At 48.0% G+C, this 17,770-nt stretch overlaps 2 protein-coding genes across 4 annotated transcripts in view; one reads left to right on the plus strand and one right to left on the minus strand.

Moving 5' to 3' along the window:
* Positions 1-7,644: 7,644 nt before the first annotated feature.
* On the minus strand, positions 7,645-8,514 carry LOC737183 (large ribosomal subunit protein eL29-like). Its single transcript, XM_009426257.2, is given in 3 exon segments — positions 7,645-7,781; positions 7,873-8,138; positions 8,447-8,514. Coding segments are annotated over 3 exon segments (471 nt in total).
* Positions 8,515-10,600: 2,086 nt separating this feature from the next.
* The window catches only part of CCDC63 (coiled-coil domain containing 63), a 61,433-nt gene continuing 54,263 nt past the window's right edge, over positions 10,601-17,770 (plus strand). The window contains exon 1 of one of the 3 annotated variants that reach the window (XM_016924213.2): positions 10,601-10,844. The gene's annotated coding sequence lies outside the window, so the exon portion shown is untranslated. Of the gene's footprint in view, positions 10,845-12,794; positions 13,226-17,770 lie in introns of those variants that run through there. The other 2 variants (XM_016924214.3, XM_509370.8) reach the window with 2 other exon arrangements.

A 17,770-nucleotide genomic window follows, 5' to 3' on the forward strand; every position in this document is an offset into this window, starting at 1 on the left:
GCTATTATCATGGAAGAGAGAGATTTTGATTTTCTATGGAGGGGAGAGGAAGCTATAGGGGGTGAGTGGTGATCAGGGCCTAAAGAGAAAGATATTCAAGGGAGAAATTCACTGCCGTGGAGGAAGATTGTAGAACTTTATTAGTCGACTATATTAGCAGTTATGTAGGTTGCTAAATCTAAAACCTGAAAAAGAGTCGGCCGGGTGCAGTGGCTCATGCCTGTAATCCCAGCACTTTGGGAGGCTGAGGTGGGTGGATCACCTGAGGTCAGGAGTTTGAGACCAACCTGGCCAACATGGTGCAACCCTGTCTCTACTAAAAATACAAAATTTAGCCAGGCATGGTGGCACACGCCTGTAGCCTGTAATCCCAGGTACCCGGAGGCTGAGACAGGAGAATTCCTTGAACCCAGGAGGTGGAGGTTGCAATGAGCCAAGATCGTGCCACTGCACTCCAGCCTGGGCAAAAGAGTGAGACTCCATCTCAAAAACAAACAAACAAACAAACAAACAAAAAAAACGCTTTATTTCTCTCAGATAAAAGAAGTCTGGAAGAGGTAGGAGTCTAGGACTGTTGGCTACCCAAAGTTATCAGGAAGCCACAATCCTTCTATCCCTAGCTTATTATGGTTACAAGATGACTGCTGGAGCTCCAGCCATTATATCTACTTTTTAGGCAGGAAGGGAGATAATGGTAAAGGAAGGAAAGAGAGAGCATGCCAGCTCAGTCAGCCTGTTTTTAGGAGATTTCTTGGAAGTGTCATTCTTAGGTCCCATTCTCCCAGAAGACCCTGAACCAAAGATCCAGATGCAAGTGATTGATTCGGGAAATGCTGTCAGGGGAAACTGGTCAGGGAGTGAAGGAAGCAGAATGAGGAAAAGGAACATGCCAAGCAAGGGTGCAACTTCAGGGCAGCCTCAGCTGGATCCTTGGGGAGCTTGGGAGTATAAATTACATCTCAGAGTTTGTCCTGCCTCAAAGGAAAGGAACTGGGCCCCTGCATTTCAACCCAGCCATGGGCTGCCCGGAAGAGGTTGGGAGGAAGTAAATCTCCAGGAACTTCTGGCTTTCCATACAGCAGAGGTGGCACCATTGCCCAAATCTATGTTAGAAGCATAGAAAGGCTGCAGATGCTGGTGAATGTTTGCGGAGTTAGTAAAGGGTAGGCATCTGCTCAGGGCATCAGCAGAGCTCCTTCTACCCCACCCGCCATAGCTGCTGGTCCAGATCTTAGTCACATGGCTGTCCATTTCTGTAAAGGAGGCTGGGAGATGCAGTTTTTATTTTTTATTTACGTTTATTTTTTATTTTTTGAAATGGAGTCTTGCTCTGTCCCCCAGGCTGAAGTGCAGTGGCACGATCTCGGCTCACTGCAACCTCTGCCTCCCAGGTTCAAGCAATTCTCCTGCCTCAGCTTCCCAAGTAGTTGGGATTACAGGCACCTGTCACCACGCCTGGCTAATTTTTGTATTTTTAGTAGAGATGGGGTTTCACCATGTTGGCCAGGCTGGTCTTGAACTCCTGACCTTAAGCGATCCACCCACCTCGGCCTGCCAAAGTGCTGGGCTTACAGGCATGAGTCACCATGCCCGACTGAGATGTGGTTTTCAAAGCTGGGCATGTGCCATTCCCAGTAAAAGTAAGAAAAGGGAGGAAGGAGAGAGTAGATATTGAGGAGACAAACTGTCATGCTGAAGCTTCCATTTTCCCTTGAGGAGGAGGCCAGACAGACATGACCTTTGCTCGGAGCAGCTGGGCAGCACACGGGTACGTATACTGCTTGGGGCACCAGGTCTCTGCTGCTGCCTCCAGATGGGCAGCCATTTGTTCTCCCCTGCCTTGCAGGGTCACAGCATGGCCTGCAATCTTTTCTTTTCCTCTCAGTCTCCCGAGCTCTGTGAGCTCTACCTGTTCATAGCCTCGGCTGGGGAAAGTGGGACCATGACAGGGAGAGGAAGGTGGCACATAGAGGGAGGGAGAGAGCTCAGTTCTTTACTTTTTCAAAAAGATGAAACAAGGCTGAGGCAGGAGGATCACTTGAGCCTAGGAGGTTGAGGCTGTGCCGTGATTGCACCACTGCACTCCAGCCTGGGTGACAGATTGAGACCCTCTCTTGAAAAAAAAAAAAAAAAAAGAAAGAAAAAGAAAAAGATGAGGCCAAGTGCAGTGGCTCCTGCCTGTAATCCCAGCACTTTGGGAGGCCGAGGTGGGCGGGTCACCTGAGGTCAGGAGTTCGAGACCAGCCTGGCCAACATGGTGAACCCCAACTCTACTAAAAATACAAACATTAGCCGGGTGTGGTGGCATGCCCCTGTAATCCCAGCTACTAGGGAGGCCGAGGCAGGAGAATTGCTTGAACCCGGGAGGTGGAGGTTGCAGTGAGCTGAGATTGTGCCACTGCACTTCAGCCTGGGCAACAGAGTGACTCAGTCTCAAAAAATAAAAATAAAAAAAATAGAAATAAAATAAAAGATGAAAGCATTTGGCACAACTCCTGGTGCCAAATTGAAATTAATGCTGGCTTCACTCCCGGGCTGGTTCCCATCACTCTGCTGAAGGCACAGTCTCTGCAGCATTGAACCCAAGAAGGTCACTTACTTGTCACATGGGAAGGTGAGGAGTGGCTGTGACGGTCAGGGCTCCGAAGAAAACTGAATCCAACCCAGACAGTTCAAAAGACTTTAAAGAAGGACTTCTCTTAGAGTGTGGGCAGGGTTAAGGGAACAGAGAAGAGAGGTTGAGGCACTGAGAGAATAGCAAGAGAAGGAAGCCGTTGCCACACTAAAGGTAGGACAAGGCAGGAGAAGGAACTGATGTGATGGAAGCCCAGTGAGGGCTGGAGCTGGGGAGGGGGGCCATATAGACAGAAGCTGTAGCTACATAGGGATGTAGCGACTAGCAGGGACAGGATGTCAAAGCATGCAAGAACTTTGAAAGAAACGTCTCACATCTCTCTCACCTTGCCTGGCTGGTCTCCTGCTGGTCTCTGTCATTGGCCACATTCAACCAGAAGACAGAAGGCAAGGGAGACCTTGAGTGATGTGGATCACACTGTCCACTTCTTGAGACACACAGCAGGAAGAGAAGAGTGGCAAATGAATTGGACAGAAGATGGACTAGACGAGGAAAAACAATATGTACATACCATGCATATGCTTAATAGATGTGGGTATTTTATTTTATTTTGTATTAAACATTTTTAAGTAGAGATGGGGTCTCATTATGTTGCCCAGGCTGTCTCGAACTCCTGGACTCAAGCGATCTTCCCACCTTGACCTCCCAAAGTGCTAGGATTATAGGTGCGAGCCACTGCACCAGGCCAGGTGTGGTTATTTTTACGTTTTTCGACGCTCTAGAATGTCCCATGAGTAGATAAGCCATAATTTACTTTAAAAATCCTCCTCTTGGCCAGGGCGCGGTGGCTCACACTTGTAATCCCAGCACTTTGGGAGGTGGAGGTGGGCGGATCACGAGGTCAGGAGATCGAGACCATCCTGGCTGACACGGTGAAACCCTGTCTCTACTAAAAATACAAAAAATTAGCCGGGCGTGGTGGTGGGCACCTGTAGTCCCAGCTACTCGGGAGGCTGAGACAGGAAAATGTCATGAACCTAGGAGGCGGAGGTTGCAGTGAACAGAGATAGTGCCACTGCACTCCAGTCTGGGCGACAGAGCAAGACTCCATCTCGAAAAAAAAAAAAAATCCTCCTCTTGTTCATCTGTCTAGAAAACTTTTGTATCGGAGTACAATACACACATATAAAGGGTCCATATCAGAAGTGTACGGCTGGATGAATTTTCACAAATGAATTGATTATGTAACCAGATCAAGAAACAGAACATCTGCAGCCCTGAAAGCCTCTTGATTTCCCTTCCAGTTATTTCTTCTCTATTCCTCCTCTACCATATAACCTCTATTCTGACTTCTAAAGGCAAAGTTAGCTTCCCCTAATTTCGTGCTTTATATGAATGGCATTTTTCAGTATGAGCTCTTCTGGGCTTGGCTTTTTTCATTCCAAGTGTTTATTTTGTTGATTTTTACTTATTTCCACTTGCCTATGTAGAGATGATTTTACAATCGGCATCTTTGTATATATGGATTTTTTTTGCCTTTGGCTTATTTTCTTTTTCTTTTTAAAAAGTGCAATGCTGTTAATGTAACTTGAAAAATACCTCAGCATTCTAAACATACAAAATAAAGAAGATTCTTCTTCTTCTTCTTTTTTTTTTTTCGACATGGAGTCTCACTTTGTTGCCCAGGCTGGAGTGCAGTGGCAAGATCTTGGCTCACTGCAACCTCCCCCTCCTGGGTTCTAGTGATTCCCCTGCCTCAGCCTCCCGAGTAGCTGGGATTACAGGTGCCTGCCACCACGCCTGGCTAATTTGTTTTTTTTTTTTTGAGACGGAGTCTAGCTCTGTCGCCCAGGCTGGAGTGCAGTGGCGGGATTTTGGCTCACTGCAAACTCTGCCTCCCGGGTTCACGCCATTCTCCTGCCTCAGCCTGGCTTTTTTTGTTTTTTTAGTAGAGGCGGGGTTTCACCTTGTTAGCCAGGATGGTCTCAATCTCGTGATCCACCTGCCTCGGCCTCCCAAAGTGCTGGGATTATAGGCGTGAGCCACTGCGCCCAGCCTTTTTTTGTATTTTTAGTAGAGATGGGGCTTGCCATGTTGGCCAGGCTGGTCTCGAACTCCTGACCTCAGGTGATCTTCCTACCTCGGCCTTCTAAAGTGCTGGGATTATAGGCATGAGCTGCTGCACCCGGCCTGATTCTTGAACTTTCACTGATGGGTGGCTCTTTGCTTTGCTGACAAGGAAGAGTTCTGTAGTTTGTTTAAAACAAAATTTAGGCCAGGTGCAGTGGCTCATGTCTATAATCCCAGCACTTCGGGAGGCCGAGGTGGGAGGATCATTTGAGGCCAGAGGTTCAAGACCAGCCTGGCCAACACAGACCCTGTCTCTGTTAAAAAAAAAAAAAAAAAAAAAAAGCCAGGTGCGGTGTAGTTCCAGCTCCTCAGGAGGCTGAGGTGGGAGGATCACTTGAGGCTGGAAGGTCAAGGCTGCAGTAAGCTATGACTGCACCACTGGACTCCAGTGTAGGCAACAGAGGGAGACCCTATCTCGAAAAGAAAAAAAAAGGCTGGGCATGGTGGCTCACGCCTGTAATCCCAGAACTTTTTTAGGAGGCCGAGGCGGGTGGATCACCTGAGGTCAGGAGTTTGAGGCCGGCCTGGCCAACATGGCGAAGCCCTGTCTCTACTAAAAATACAAAAATTAGCCAGGCATGGTTGTGGGTGCCTGTAATCCCAGCTACTCAAGAGGCTGAGGTAGGAGAATCGCATGAACCCGGGAGGCGGAGGTTGGGGTGAGTTGAGACTGCACCATTGCACTCCAGCCTGGGCAACAAGAGCGAAACTCTGTCTCAAAAAAACAAAAAACAACCAAAAAACCCCCAAACACTTCTCATGCCAGCTGATCCCACTTTGTTCACAGCTAAGAATGGCAGCAGAATGCTGTGTCACTCTATACAGAAACAAGACCACCTGAAGCTAAATAGATGCTCACCACAGAGTCAACAGGTCCAGTCTCACAGTGCACGCCCTGAGCTACCACTCCTCCGAAAGCCATCTTCCCCCACGGCCTCATTGCCAAGTGAGGAACATCGAGAGTTTGTCTCGGTTGTTTTGTTCTTTTTTTACAAACTATGGATATGTACAGTTGATAACTCAGGATTTCTAGCCAATAACCGTATAGTTAACATCGTCTTAGAATTTAAAAAAATGTCAGAAACATCTTTAAATGCCTTGCCATACCATCAAAGGGCACAGAGAGAGGAGAACACAAGAGTGCCTTTGCATTTTAAAAATCTTTGACTTGGCCGGGCATGGTGGCTGATGCCTGTACTCCCAGGAGTTTGGGAGGCCAAGGCAGGTGGATCATGTGAGGTCAGAAGTTCGAGACCAGCCTAGCCAATATGGCAAAACCCCGTCTCTACTAAAAAATGCAAAAATTATCTGGGTGTGGTGGCACACACCTGTAGTCCCAGCTACTTGGGAGGCTGAGGCAGGTGAATCGCTTTAATCTGGGAGGTGGAGGTTGCAGTGAGCCGAGATAGTGCCACTGCACTCCAGCCTCAGCAATAGAGGGAGACTCTGTCTCAAAAAAAAAAAAAAAAAAAAAAATCCCCAAGTTTGACTTATTTTCTTAGGATGAATCTCCACATTTAGGTTTCCTGGGTTGAAGAATATAAACATTTTTATAACTCTTGCTGTGTGAGGCCAAAATGTTTTCTGAAGAATCTACACCTGTGTCAGAAGTCTGTCACTGAGATAATGAGTGGCACTTATCTTATGGATTAGTACTGTTTTACTTATTTTGTTTGTTTGTTTTTTGAGATGGAATCTCGCTCTGTTACCTAGGCTGGAGTGCAGTGGTATAATCTCGGCTCACTGCAACTTCCACTGCCCGGGTTCAAGCGATTCTCCTGCCTCAGCCTCCCAAGAAGCTAGGACTACAGGCACGCACCACCATACCCAGCTCATATTTGTATTTTTAGGAGAGATGGGGTTTCACCATGTTGGCCAGGCTGGTCTTGAACTCCTGACCTCAGGTTATCTGCCTGCCTTAGACTCCCAAAGTGCTGGGATTACAGGTGTGAGCCACCGTGCTCAGCCCTGTTTTTATTTTGAATGCCATGGGTGGGGTAAAATATTTCACAATCTTTGCAGGCTTTAAAGTTCTCCATTTGGTCCTGGCAGTCTCAATAAATCAAGGCTCAGAGAAGTCTATTTGCTTTTCTAGGGGCACACAGCAAACCAGTGGCAGATCCAGGACTCCAGCATTCTGTCCACTGTGCCATTGTGCCTCACTGTGTTACAGGAAAGGGATCCGGATCCAGACCCCAAGAGAGGGTTCTTGGATCTCCTGCAAGAATGAATTCAGAGTGAGTCCATAGAGTAAAGTGACAGCAAGTTTATTAAGAAAGTAAAGGGATAAAAGAATGGCTACTCCATAGACAGAGCTGTCCCGAGGTCTGCTGATTGCCCATTTTTATGGTTATTTCTTGATGATATGCTAAACAAGGGGTGGATTATTCATGTCTCCCTTTTTTAGATCATATAGGGTAACTTCCTGACATTGCCATGGCATTTATAAACTGTCATGACGCTGGTGGGAGAGCAGCAATGAGGACGACCAGAGAACACTCGTCGCCATCTTGTATTTGGTGGATTTTAGCCGGCTGCTTTTCTGCAAACTGTTTTATCAGCAAGGTCTTTATGATCTGTATCTTGTGCTGTCCTCCTATCTCATCCTGTGACTTAGAATGCCTTAACCATTTAGGAATGCAGCCCAGTAGGTCTTAGCCTTATTTTACCCAGCCCCTACTCAAGATGGAGTTGCTTTGATTCAAATGCCTCTGACAATTGGAAGGGAGGCCAAGAGGGGTGCAATTCTGGATCCCACTAGGGAAGAATTGGAAACTTTGGATGTCAACAATGGCCACGGTCTCTGTATCTGATAGTTCTTTTTTCTTTCCTGCCTCAGTTTATTTGTACAAAGAGCACAGGAGGACAATAGTCCCATGGGGATGACAGCCCAGGGGTCACACCAGTCCTTCCATCCTCATGTAGGCAGACAGAGACCTCTACTGTGAAGCCTTTGTCAGGGCCTGGGTGCCTTCGGGAGCCTGAGCTGGAAGTGAAGCTGGACCCCAAGCCTTGGTTTGATCCTTGGCCTTGGCCTTTGGCCGACAGAGGCTGAGACGCTTGGCAGTGCCAGCACAAGGCAGGAGAATCACTTGAACCTGGGAGGCAGAGGTTGCAGTGAGCTGAGATCTCACCACTGCACTCCAGTGGGGTGATGCAGGCAGGTTGATGGAGCTTCCCAAGCTTGGAGTGGGTGATGCAGGCAGGTCGATCAAGCTTGTGGCTGATGCCCTTTGGGATCTTGGGCTTAGCCTCCTCGGGCTTTGCCAGGGCCTTGATAGCCTCGGCACGTGCACCCATGGCCTTGGCATTGTTGGCCTGCATCTTCTTCAGGCTCTTTTTGTTGTGCTTCTTGGCAAAGCGCATGTTCCTCAGGAACTTAGGGTCCACCCCCTAAAGAGATTCATATCTTTGCGATCAGAATTTGTTTTTTGTTTGTTTGTTTGAGACAGAGCCTCCCTCGGTCACTCAGGCTGGAGTGCAATGGTGCAATCTCAGCTCACTGTAACCTCTGCCACCCAGGTTCAAGCGATTCTCCTGCCTCAGCCTCCTGAGTAGCTGGGACTACAGGTGCATGCCACCATGCCCGGCTAATTTTTTTGTATTTTTAGTAGAGACAGGCTCTCACCATGTTGGCCAGGCTGGTCTCAAAGTCCTGACCTTTAGTGATCTTTCCACCTTGGCCTCCCAAAGTGCTGGGATTACAGGTATGAGTCACCATATCCGGCCTGTGATCAGAATTTTTTGATGCCATTTCTGTGCTGTTTTTGGGACTGGTTGTCTGCAGTGTGGTTCTTGGACTTGGCCATATCTGCACCATAACCTGCAGCCCCTGAAGCTCCTGGTTCTGGAAGGGGAAGGCTGTATCTGATAGTTCTTGGTTGCAAACAACAGAATCCTCTCCAGCTGGCTTAAGTGGATGTGGAATGCATTGAAGGCCATTAGGCAGTCCACAGATGATCCGGTGGGCTTGGTGGCTCTGCAGTGGGAACAGAACTCACCTCCCTCCACCTGTGGGCCCATGCGCTTCAGCTTACACCATGGACTCTGAGGACTGGAGACATTCGGCCAGCACCTGTCCCAAGTTCTCCCAGTGGACTTCCCCTCTCATTGGCCACCCTGAGATCTCAGGTGGGCTCGATGAGATCTTGAGACCTGTGAGATCCAGGGTCCTCCACCCAAGTCTAGAATAAAAATCAGGACTTTGCTAGCAGGGAAAATGTGAGGAAGGGCTTTGTGCACGGTCTGCCTGTGTGGCCACGGCAATGTAGACTTGGCAAAAGAAGGCTACCCTGGCCTGACTTCACACAGTCTGTTGGCTCCAGCACCCAACACCTCATGAACCTATTCATCAGTCCTTTGTTTCCCAGGGAATTTTGTGTCCAGATTCCATTTCCTGGGAAAGAAGCTCTGATTGGTTTAACTTGCGTGAGGTGTTCTCTTCTTGTCCAATCCGCCACAGAAGGAAGGAGGATTGGGGGACCTCGAATACCACAGGCGTGGAGATTACGCCACTCAGCAGGGCAGGGGAAGATGGAAGGGGCTGGAGTGGCCTCCTTCGCTGAGGAACAACAACAGTTTATTTGTTACCAAGAAAACAAATGAAGTGAGACTAATGGCACCAGTGAAGTTGAGGCACCCACACTTTTTTTTCCCCCAAAATGATTTGTTATGTTATTCAATACACATGACAGCAGAAGTCGGAATCCAGACTACTTGACACTTAGCTTGTGGATCGGTACTGTTTTTATTGAATGTCATAGGTGGGGTGAAATGTTTCACAACCTTTGCAGACTTTAAAGTTCTCAATTTGGTCCTGGCAGTCACAAGAAATTGAGGCTCAGAGAGGTCTATTTGCTTTTCTCAGGGTGCAAAGCAGAGCAGTTCTCTCCATTACACTACTGCGCCCTCCCTGCCTGTGCCCCCTTTTCTAAGAATTTTTTTTATTTTTTATTTTTCTGAGACAGGGTATTGCTCTGTCACCCAGGTTGGAGTGCAGCAGCATGATCGTAGCTCATTGCAGCCTCGAACTCCCAGGCTCAGGTGTTCCTCCTGTCTTAGCCTCCTGAGTAGTTAGGACTACAGGTGCATGCCACCATTCCCAGCTAATTTTTGTATTTTTTGCAGAGACAGAGTCTTGCCATGTTGCCCAGGCTGGTCTCGAACTCCTGGGCTCAAGCGATCAACCCACCTTGACCTCCCAAAGTGCTGGGATTACAGGCATGAGCCACTGCACCTGGTGAGAATTATTTTCACATTCCCTGTTGGGGACCACCTGACCATGGCCCCCTGGACCCACATCATTGGGCCAGGACATCAAATCTAGACTAGGACAATCGTGTTCTCTTGGGAAGAGAGGAGGACATTGGAGCATCTCTTGGGAAGAGATGAGGAAGTTGAGATGAGGACATTGATTTTTTTTTTTTTAAACTGAGTTCTAAAATGGGAACTTATAAGAAGCAAGATGGGAGGAAGAGGGGACAGCAGAGAAAATAGTCCTTAAAAAAAGAGGCCAAGTTGAGAGACCAGGTGGTTCCAGAGAGGGCTAGAGGGAGGAGCTGCCTTGGTTTCTGACAGTTTAATAGTTCTGGGTTCTTGTTCCTCATGGGATCTGCCTCCAACCTTCGTGAGATAGCCCTAGCATTCATACGATGCAGCATGCTTTAGATGAAAGAAACAGAAACTGCAATCCACACTGGCTTAAAAAACAAGAAAACATATTCATTCACATAATAGGAAATGCAGAGTTCCTATTGTTCATAAGGTGGGTTTCAGGCAAGGTATGATCAGGGTGCCAGCCACATTGTTCTGTAATTCTCCCTAGGCTCCTCCCTCCATCGTGTGTTAGCCTTGATCTCACACTGGCTTCCCTCATAGTTGCCAGAGGGCTGTCAGCAACATGAGGGGCAACATGCTTTCTTGTTTGCATCCATAAGGGTAGAAAAGCATCTCCCTCCACCCCAAGTTCTTCCTTTCTGTCTGATAGGCCACTGTCAGTTGCACGCCTATTCCTGGACCAGTAGAAGTTTCTGGGAGAATGCTATGCACTAATTGGCTTAAACTTAGATTCCCAGTCATTGGCAAGGAGGATGATGGGATGGCTGTGATTTGCTAACACTAATGGAGATCTACCTTGGAGGTGTGTGTAAAACTCAATTGCTCCTGGTTACATAGGCTCAATGGGGAAGGACTGTTACCTGAACAAATTGGGATCGGCTGGGAAGAAGGAAAGGGAAACAGATGAGGAGGCCAAAGAAAAAAATTCATTTTGAGATAGTTCGAATGGGTTTCTGATTTTTGTAACCAAAGAGTCACTTGGACTGTCAGTTTTCTGGTCTGCGTCCAAATGCCTCTTCCTGGTCCCTCTGCGGCTTGGCTCTAATTTCCTCCTGTGTTCTGGAGGCTCTGCTGTCGCCAACATTTCCCACCGCTGGCTCATCGCTTTGGCAAGCTGGCATCTCACCCTGCTCCAAGTCCCGCTGATGAAGCAGAAGGTCCCTTTAGCAGAATCGATTCTGACATGTTCTAATTAAAAAAGCCTGATACGTCTCTGCATGGGGGCTGCTGAGAGCTGCGCCCATAAAGACAAAGAGAGTAAATTTGTCGGAGGAAGGTCTATTTTTAACAAGTCCTGAACCTAATTGAACTTAATCATTTTTCAGTCGCTGACACTTGAAATGTGTGAGTCATTGGGCTCTGCATGGAGCTGAGTGCTGGAGCAGCCCTTTAAATATCAGAGATGGGAGATATCAGCTTGCAGGGCTGCTCAGCTTTGGGGCTGTGGTTTCAGTCAGGGTGTGGAAAAGCGTGGGGCTCTAGAGACAGGGAGCCTTGGGTTCAAATCCTGGCTGCTCCACTGACTGCAAAACTCGGTTTCTCTAAGTCTGTTTCCCCATCTGTAAAATAAGGATGGTCAAGTGTATCCAAAACACTTCATATGAATCATTTGGAGGCAAGGCCTGACATGTAGCTGTTCATAATCTATCCTTATCTTACTTGACATGAATATTGATGTTTCCTTGCAGAAATGGTAATTCGTTTGATCTGGACTGTGTGGCCCGAACCCTGTATGTAATATACTGTCCCACTGACTTCCCTCATGGTTACAACGTGGCTGCCAGCAACATTAGGGGCAACATACTCCCTTGCGTACCATATTATCTTTCTGAAACCAAAAACATGGTAAATTTTTTTTTTTTTTTTGAAACGGAGTCTCACTCTGTCACCCAGGCTGCAGTGAGTGTGATCTTGGCTCACGGCAACCTTTGCCTCCTGGGTTCAAGCAATTCTCCTGCCCTAGCCTCCCGAGTAGCAGAGACTACAGGCACCCACCAGGTGTGTGCCACCATGCCAGGCTAAATTTGTTGTATTTTTAGTAGAAATACAAAAAAAAAAAAAAAAAAAAGAAATACACACGGTTTCACCATGTTGGCCAGGCTGGTCTTGAGCTCCTGACCTTAAATGATCTACCCGCCTCAGCCTCCCAAAGTGCTAGGATTATAGGCACGAGCCAGCGCACCTGGCCTCCAAAATATGGTAAGTTCTAAAACACATCCTGTCCCAAGAATTTACGGATGAAGTGGAGACCTTAGCAGGGCTGAGCTACTACAATCCACTCAGGGGGCTAGGAGTTAAAGTGGAAATCACATGGAATCCAAATTACTGTAGAAAACAGGTACCCCCAATAATTTTCCATTAATTCTGTGATTGTTTCTAGAGCTTAGCCCCAGAGAAAGTAGCTGACTTGTGTTTCAGGGCCGATTGTATGAAAAATGTGTATCTTTAAACCACTAAACTCCGTTAGGGCAGTGAAAAGCTCACTTGCCTGGATCACACTTGGGTTCCCGTGTTATGCTCACAGTGGGTGGGGGTCAGGTGGATGTTCTGAAGAAAATTCTCCTGCACTGATGAAGTTATTTTTCTCATGAAATATTTCTCTTCCCCCCCCAACATTTTAAAAAATTTATTCTTATTTTATTTTATTTTTCAGAGTAGGGAAAACTGGGCTCCTTTGAGTTAGCTGCGTGTGAAGTCTGTACCTAGCAGGGCTGCTGTGAGCATGAGTGTAGGTGTAGGCTAAGAAGACGGTGAATGGGGTGTGAGGGGCGAGGTGGACCAGCGATTCCATGGCGTTGGCCGAGGGAGGGGCTAAGACTGTTGATTGACTCAAGAAGTCACTTAGCGTCATGAGGGTCCGGGTAGTCTGGTAAGGGGTCGCTGGAGAGTGTGTCGCCCCTCTCCCCCAACCAAAAGCTTCCCTCCAACCAGCTGCTCTTGTCCTCTCCTCCCGAGGGCCCTGTGCCCTCCCAGTGGACTTGCAGGGGAGAACGTCCATGTTTGTGCGAGTCACAAAGGCGCCCGTTCCAGGGGTCCCAGAACGCCCGGGCGTGGGGCTGGGGGTGTGGCGCAGCGAGGCCGCGCAGCAAGCAGTCCTCCCGGCACCGTCGGAAGCGCAGTTGCAGCAGCCGTCGGACAAGCGGCCCGAGCAGCCACGGACAAGCAGTCCGGGCCCCGCCATTGGTAAGTTTCGCTGCCCGCCCGGCCGCGCCTGCTGCGCCACAGCTCCCCCTGCCAGGGAAAAGGAAAGAGCGGTCGCGGTCCCCAGTCCATTCAGATCTCGCTGCCCTCAGCCTTGAAAGTATCAGGGTCTCCCGCAATCATGCATAAATAAATTGTAGTGTGTAAAATAACTCCAGAGCCTCGCGAGGTGGCTCATGCCTGTAATTCTAGCACTTTGGGAGGCTGAGGCAAGAGGATCGCTTGAGCCCAGGGGTTCGAGACCAGCTCGGGCAAATTCGTCTTTACAAAATATTTAAAAACTTAGCCGGGCGTGGTGGTGCCACTTGTAGTCCCAGCTTCTTGGGAGGCTGAAGGGGGAGGATCGCTTAAGCCCGGGAAGGTTGAGGCTGCAGTGAGCCGAGATTGAACCACTGCACGCTAGCCTGGGTGACAGAGAGAGAGAGAGAGACCCTGTCTCAAAAAAGGAAAAAAAAAAAAAAAGTTCAACAAATTTTTATTTTCCTCCCATAATAATCCTTAAAAAACAAAAAACAAAACAAACAAGAAAAACAACAACAAAAACAACAACAACAACAACAACAAACTGTGTATGTGTTTCTGTGCTCCTGTTTGGCTAGTGCCCTAAGCACATGTTTAATTCCAGGTTGTGCAGCCCTGGCTCAATATGATCCACATAGCTGCCTGTCCCAAGGTCCCTAGGGAATCCTTCCGGGGCAGGCTTGTCTTTTAAAGGCAGGTTGTTAAAATTCAGAAGCAGATGAGGTGCAGGCCTAATTAGATATTAGATAAATGAAGATGATCTCTGCCTGGAGGAAACTTCATTCATTCAAACTGTATTTACCAAGAGCTGCCCATGCGCCCAGGACTATGGATGCTGTGGTGAATAGACTGAGGCCCAAGGAGCAGGAGGCCCTTGCCTGACGTCCCCTGACCTGGGCCGCTGGGCTTCTCTGCACTTTTCCTCACACACGCTGTTCCCCAGAAGTGGGCAGCTTTTAGATTCCTACCAGGAACTGCAAATTCAGATTCCTGCTGGCTCTAGGCAGTTACAGAAAATGTGAGAATTGTGGGGAGGGGAGGTTAGCCAATAGGGAGGAGTGGGGCCTGTGGCCAGGAGAGTGAGTGCATGACCCACATTTATGTTTTGAAACACTGTGGAACAGAACTGGAGGTAGGTTGAATTGGCCCCATGGGCTGTGAGTTTGAGACCCTTGAATGAGAGGGTGGTAAGCCAGGGGTCAGGACATCCGGGAGATGCTCTGCAGGCCAAGCTATGAGGATGGGGGTGAGGGGGTGGATCTGTTCCCCAGGGAATGTAGGAGCCCATCCCAGAGGGCACTGATCAAAAGGGAAAGGCCTGGGTTAACATCTGGAACCTGAAGAGAAGCCAGCACCCTAGGGAAGAGTGACTATGTATGCGCATATGGATCAGCAAAAAGGCAGGAGGTGATGGAGCTTTTGGTTCCTGGAGAATGGTGCATAACCCAGCCAATGATCTCATGGGCCAGACAGACTGGTACTTGAAAATCCCACTTCACAAACAGGCTACGTTCACCCAGCGTCTGTCATGAGCTAGGCACTATGCTAACCACTTTACAGACATTATTTTACGCTGAGATATGGGTGTGGGTATCCCCATTCTACAGATGAGGAAACTGAGGCTCAGAGAGGTCAAATCACACTGTCAGTGAAGGTCAGGTATACCCATTTCATGTTATTAAGATGGTGTGTTACAAATCCACTTAGGACCCAAAGGGCCCTGGAACATAGAACAGCTCCTGGACAATATGAAATTGGAGCTGCCCCAAATTCCAGGGTTGAAAGAGGTCCCAGAGAGAGCATCCTTTGCCCAAACCTTGTTAGTCAGGTAAATCCTCCTACAGCTTCTACCCCTACCTGGAGGACTCTTCCAGAAATGATCAAGATACAGAACCATTGTCTTATACCACTTCCCTGCCTGTGGGAATTTCCCAACATCAGACAATGCAGTTGGCCCCCAAACCCTCAAAAACATCAGGGAAAATCCAGAGGTTCCTACATTACCAGCCACTATTTTCCTATCACCCGTTAACCTGAGAACCATTTTCAAGGTATGGACCATGTCAGTTAGGAATGCTTTAGGTTTCAATGAACAAAATATTTGGTGACTGCCTTAAACAACAGTGACTCTTGTTATTTCACCTAACATGATGTCTAGAGGTAGGCAGTTCCCGGGATGGGGCAGTAGCCAACAGTGTCAGTTAGGACCTAAATTTTTTCCTATCTTTCCTCTTTGCTGTCTTTAGGTGTGACGGTGATATTTCTCTTCATGGTCATGGGATGGTTGCCACTGCACCATCTTGCATGCCTTCACAATAATTTCTAAAAGCAGAAGGAGAGAGGAACACGAACAAGCTCTCACTTCTTTTTTTTTTTTTTTGAGACGGAGTCTTACTCTGTTGCCCAGGCTAGAGTGCAGTGGTGCGATCTCAGCTCACTGCAACCTCCATCTCCCAGGCTCAAGCGATTCTCCTGCCTCAGCCTCTTGAGTAGCTGGGATTACAGGTGCCCACTACCATGCCCAGCTAATTTTTGTATTTTTAGTAGAGACGGAGTTTCACCATGTTGGCCAGGCTGGTCTCAGTCTCCTGACCCCAAGTGATCTGCCTGCCTTGGCCTCTCAAAGTGCTGGGATTACAGGCGTGAGCCACTGCGCCCAGCCCAAGTTCTCACTTTTTGTCCCAAAGGAATGGAATATACTTCTCCTTATGTCTCATTGGCCATATCTGGGTCACATGTCTATCATTAGACCAATCATTGACAAAGGGAAGTGGGGTTACCACGATTAGCAGGAACCAATCATGAGTCATCCTCTGGGACTGGGCACATTGAAGGGGTACAAAATCAGATTTGTATTAGGCAGAAAGAAGTTAGGGTATTCTCTGAGGCATGCTAGCTGCTGTAACAAATACATCCCCACATTTCACTGGCTTAACACAAGAGAAGTTAATTTCGCATTTGTGTAACAGCCCAATGAGGATGTTCATGGTTGGCAGGTGACTTCTTCTACAAGTAGATCTGGGGACCTGTCTTGTGGCTCTGCCTCCTATAAATGTCAGATGAGGCAAGAAAGGATGGAAAGGTCACATCCACTTCTTAAAAGTCATGATCTGAAAGTGACAGACTTCCCCTCTGCTCACATCCCATTGGTGAGAATTCATCAGAGAGCCCTGCCTGGATCCGAGAGGAGCAGGGAGGCGAAGCTCTGGTTGGGCAGCTAACTCACACAACAATGCCACATGGAGGGAAGCAACTGTTGGGGAGGCAATGAACTGATCTCTTCCAGGCTGATCTATCTCATCCTTGCTTTTAAGAAGCATCCAGGCTGGACATGGTGGTTCACGCCTGTAATCCCAGCACTTTGGGAGGCCGAGGTGGGTGGATCACCTGAGGTCATAAATTCGAGACCAGCCTGACCAAAATGGTGAAACCCCGTCTCTACTAAAAATACAAAATTAGCCGGGCATGGTGGTGCGTGCCTGTAATCCCAGCTACTTGGGAGGCTGAGGCAGGAGAATCGCTTGAACCCGGGAGGCAGAGGTTGCAGTGAGCCGAGATTGTGCCATTGCACTCCAGCCTAGGCAACAACAGCGAAATTCTGTCTAAAAATAAATAAATAAATAAAAATAAAAAGCAGCGTCCAGTCTTTTACAGATCTCTTTGCTAGCCACTTTCCACTAGATATTGCCTATACTTGAGCGCAAATCATTTTCTCAATACTCCTTTCAGTCACTTTCTTCTCACCCTTTGCCCGGGCAGTTCTCTCTGCCCAGAATACGCCCCCAACCTCCAACTTTTCTTCTCTGCCTGGTGAACTCCTATTCATTCCTCAAAACCCAAGTTAAAAGTCATCTTCTTTGTGGAGCCTTTTTTACTATTTTGTCATAGGCAGGATTTATGGCACTTTGCAGGCTGACTTACCACTGAATTCCACACAGTGCGTAGCATACAGTGGGGGCTCAGTTTATGTGCTAAATAGATGTAGTACTTCAGGTATGAGAACTCATTTGGTTGCAAGCAATAGAAAATGCATCTCAGGTTGCTTTAATGGAATATACTGATTTCTGTAATTGGACATTACCCAGAGGTATGTTCAGGCTTGGCTAAATGCTGGTGCTTGGATGATGTTCTCAAGCCTCAAGATTCAGTCTGTCTTCATTTTGTCTTCTCTCCTCCATTTTAGCTTGGTTCTCAGCCTCTTGCAGAGGCAAGATGGCTGTCAGCCCCTCCTGACTTATCCACCGAGGTTCAAGTGCAGCAGGAAACAAAGTCTCTCTCTTCTTGAGTGTTCCAGCTTAAATTCCACCATTCACTCTGGTTGGACTAGCTAGCTTCATGTGCCCATCCACCCCTGAAGAAATCCCAGGCTAGAGGGCTGAGATCATGCAGATTGACTGGGATCTGGTGCTCTGATTCTCCCATCCAGAGTCAGATGCCCCAATCTTGAAGGTGGTGGGGTATGGTCAGCCCCCAGGAGTGCAGGAAGGTGTGGCTTCCCATGGGAAC

Source organism: Pan troglodytes, chromosome 10 (genome assembly GCF_028858775.2).
Source record: "Pan troglodytes isolate AG18354 chromosome 10, NHGRI_mPanTro3-v2.0_pri, whole genome shotgun sequence".
Classification (NCBI taxonomy): Eukaryota; Metazoa; Chordata; class Mammalia; order Primates; family Hominidae; genus Pan; species Pan troglodytes.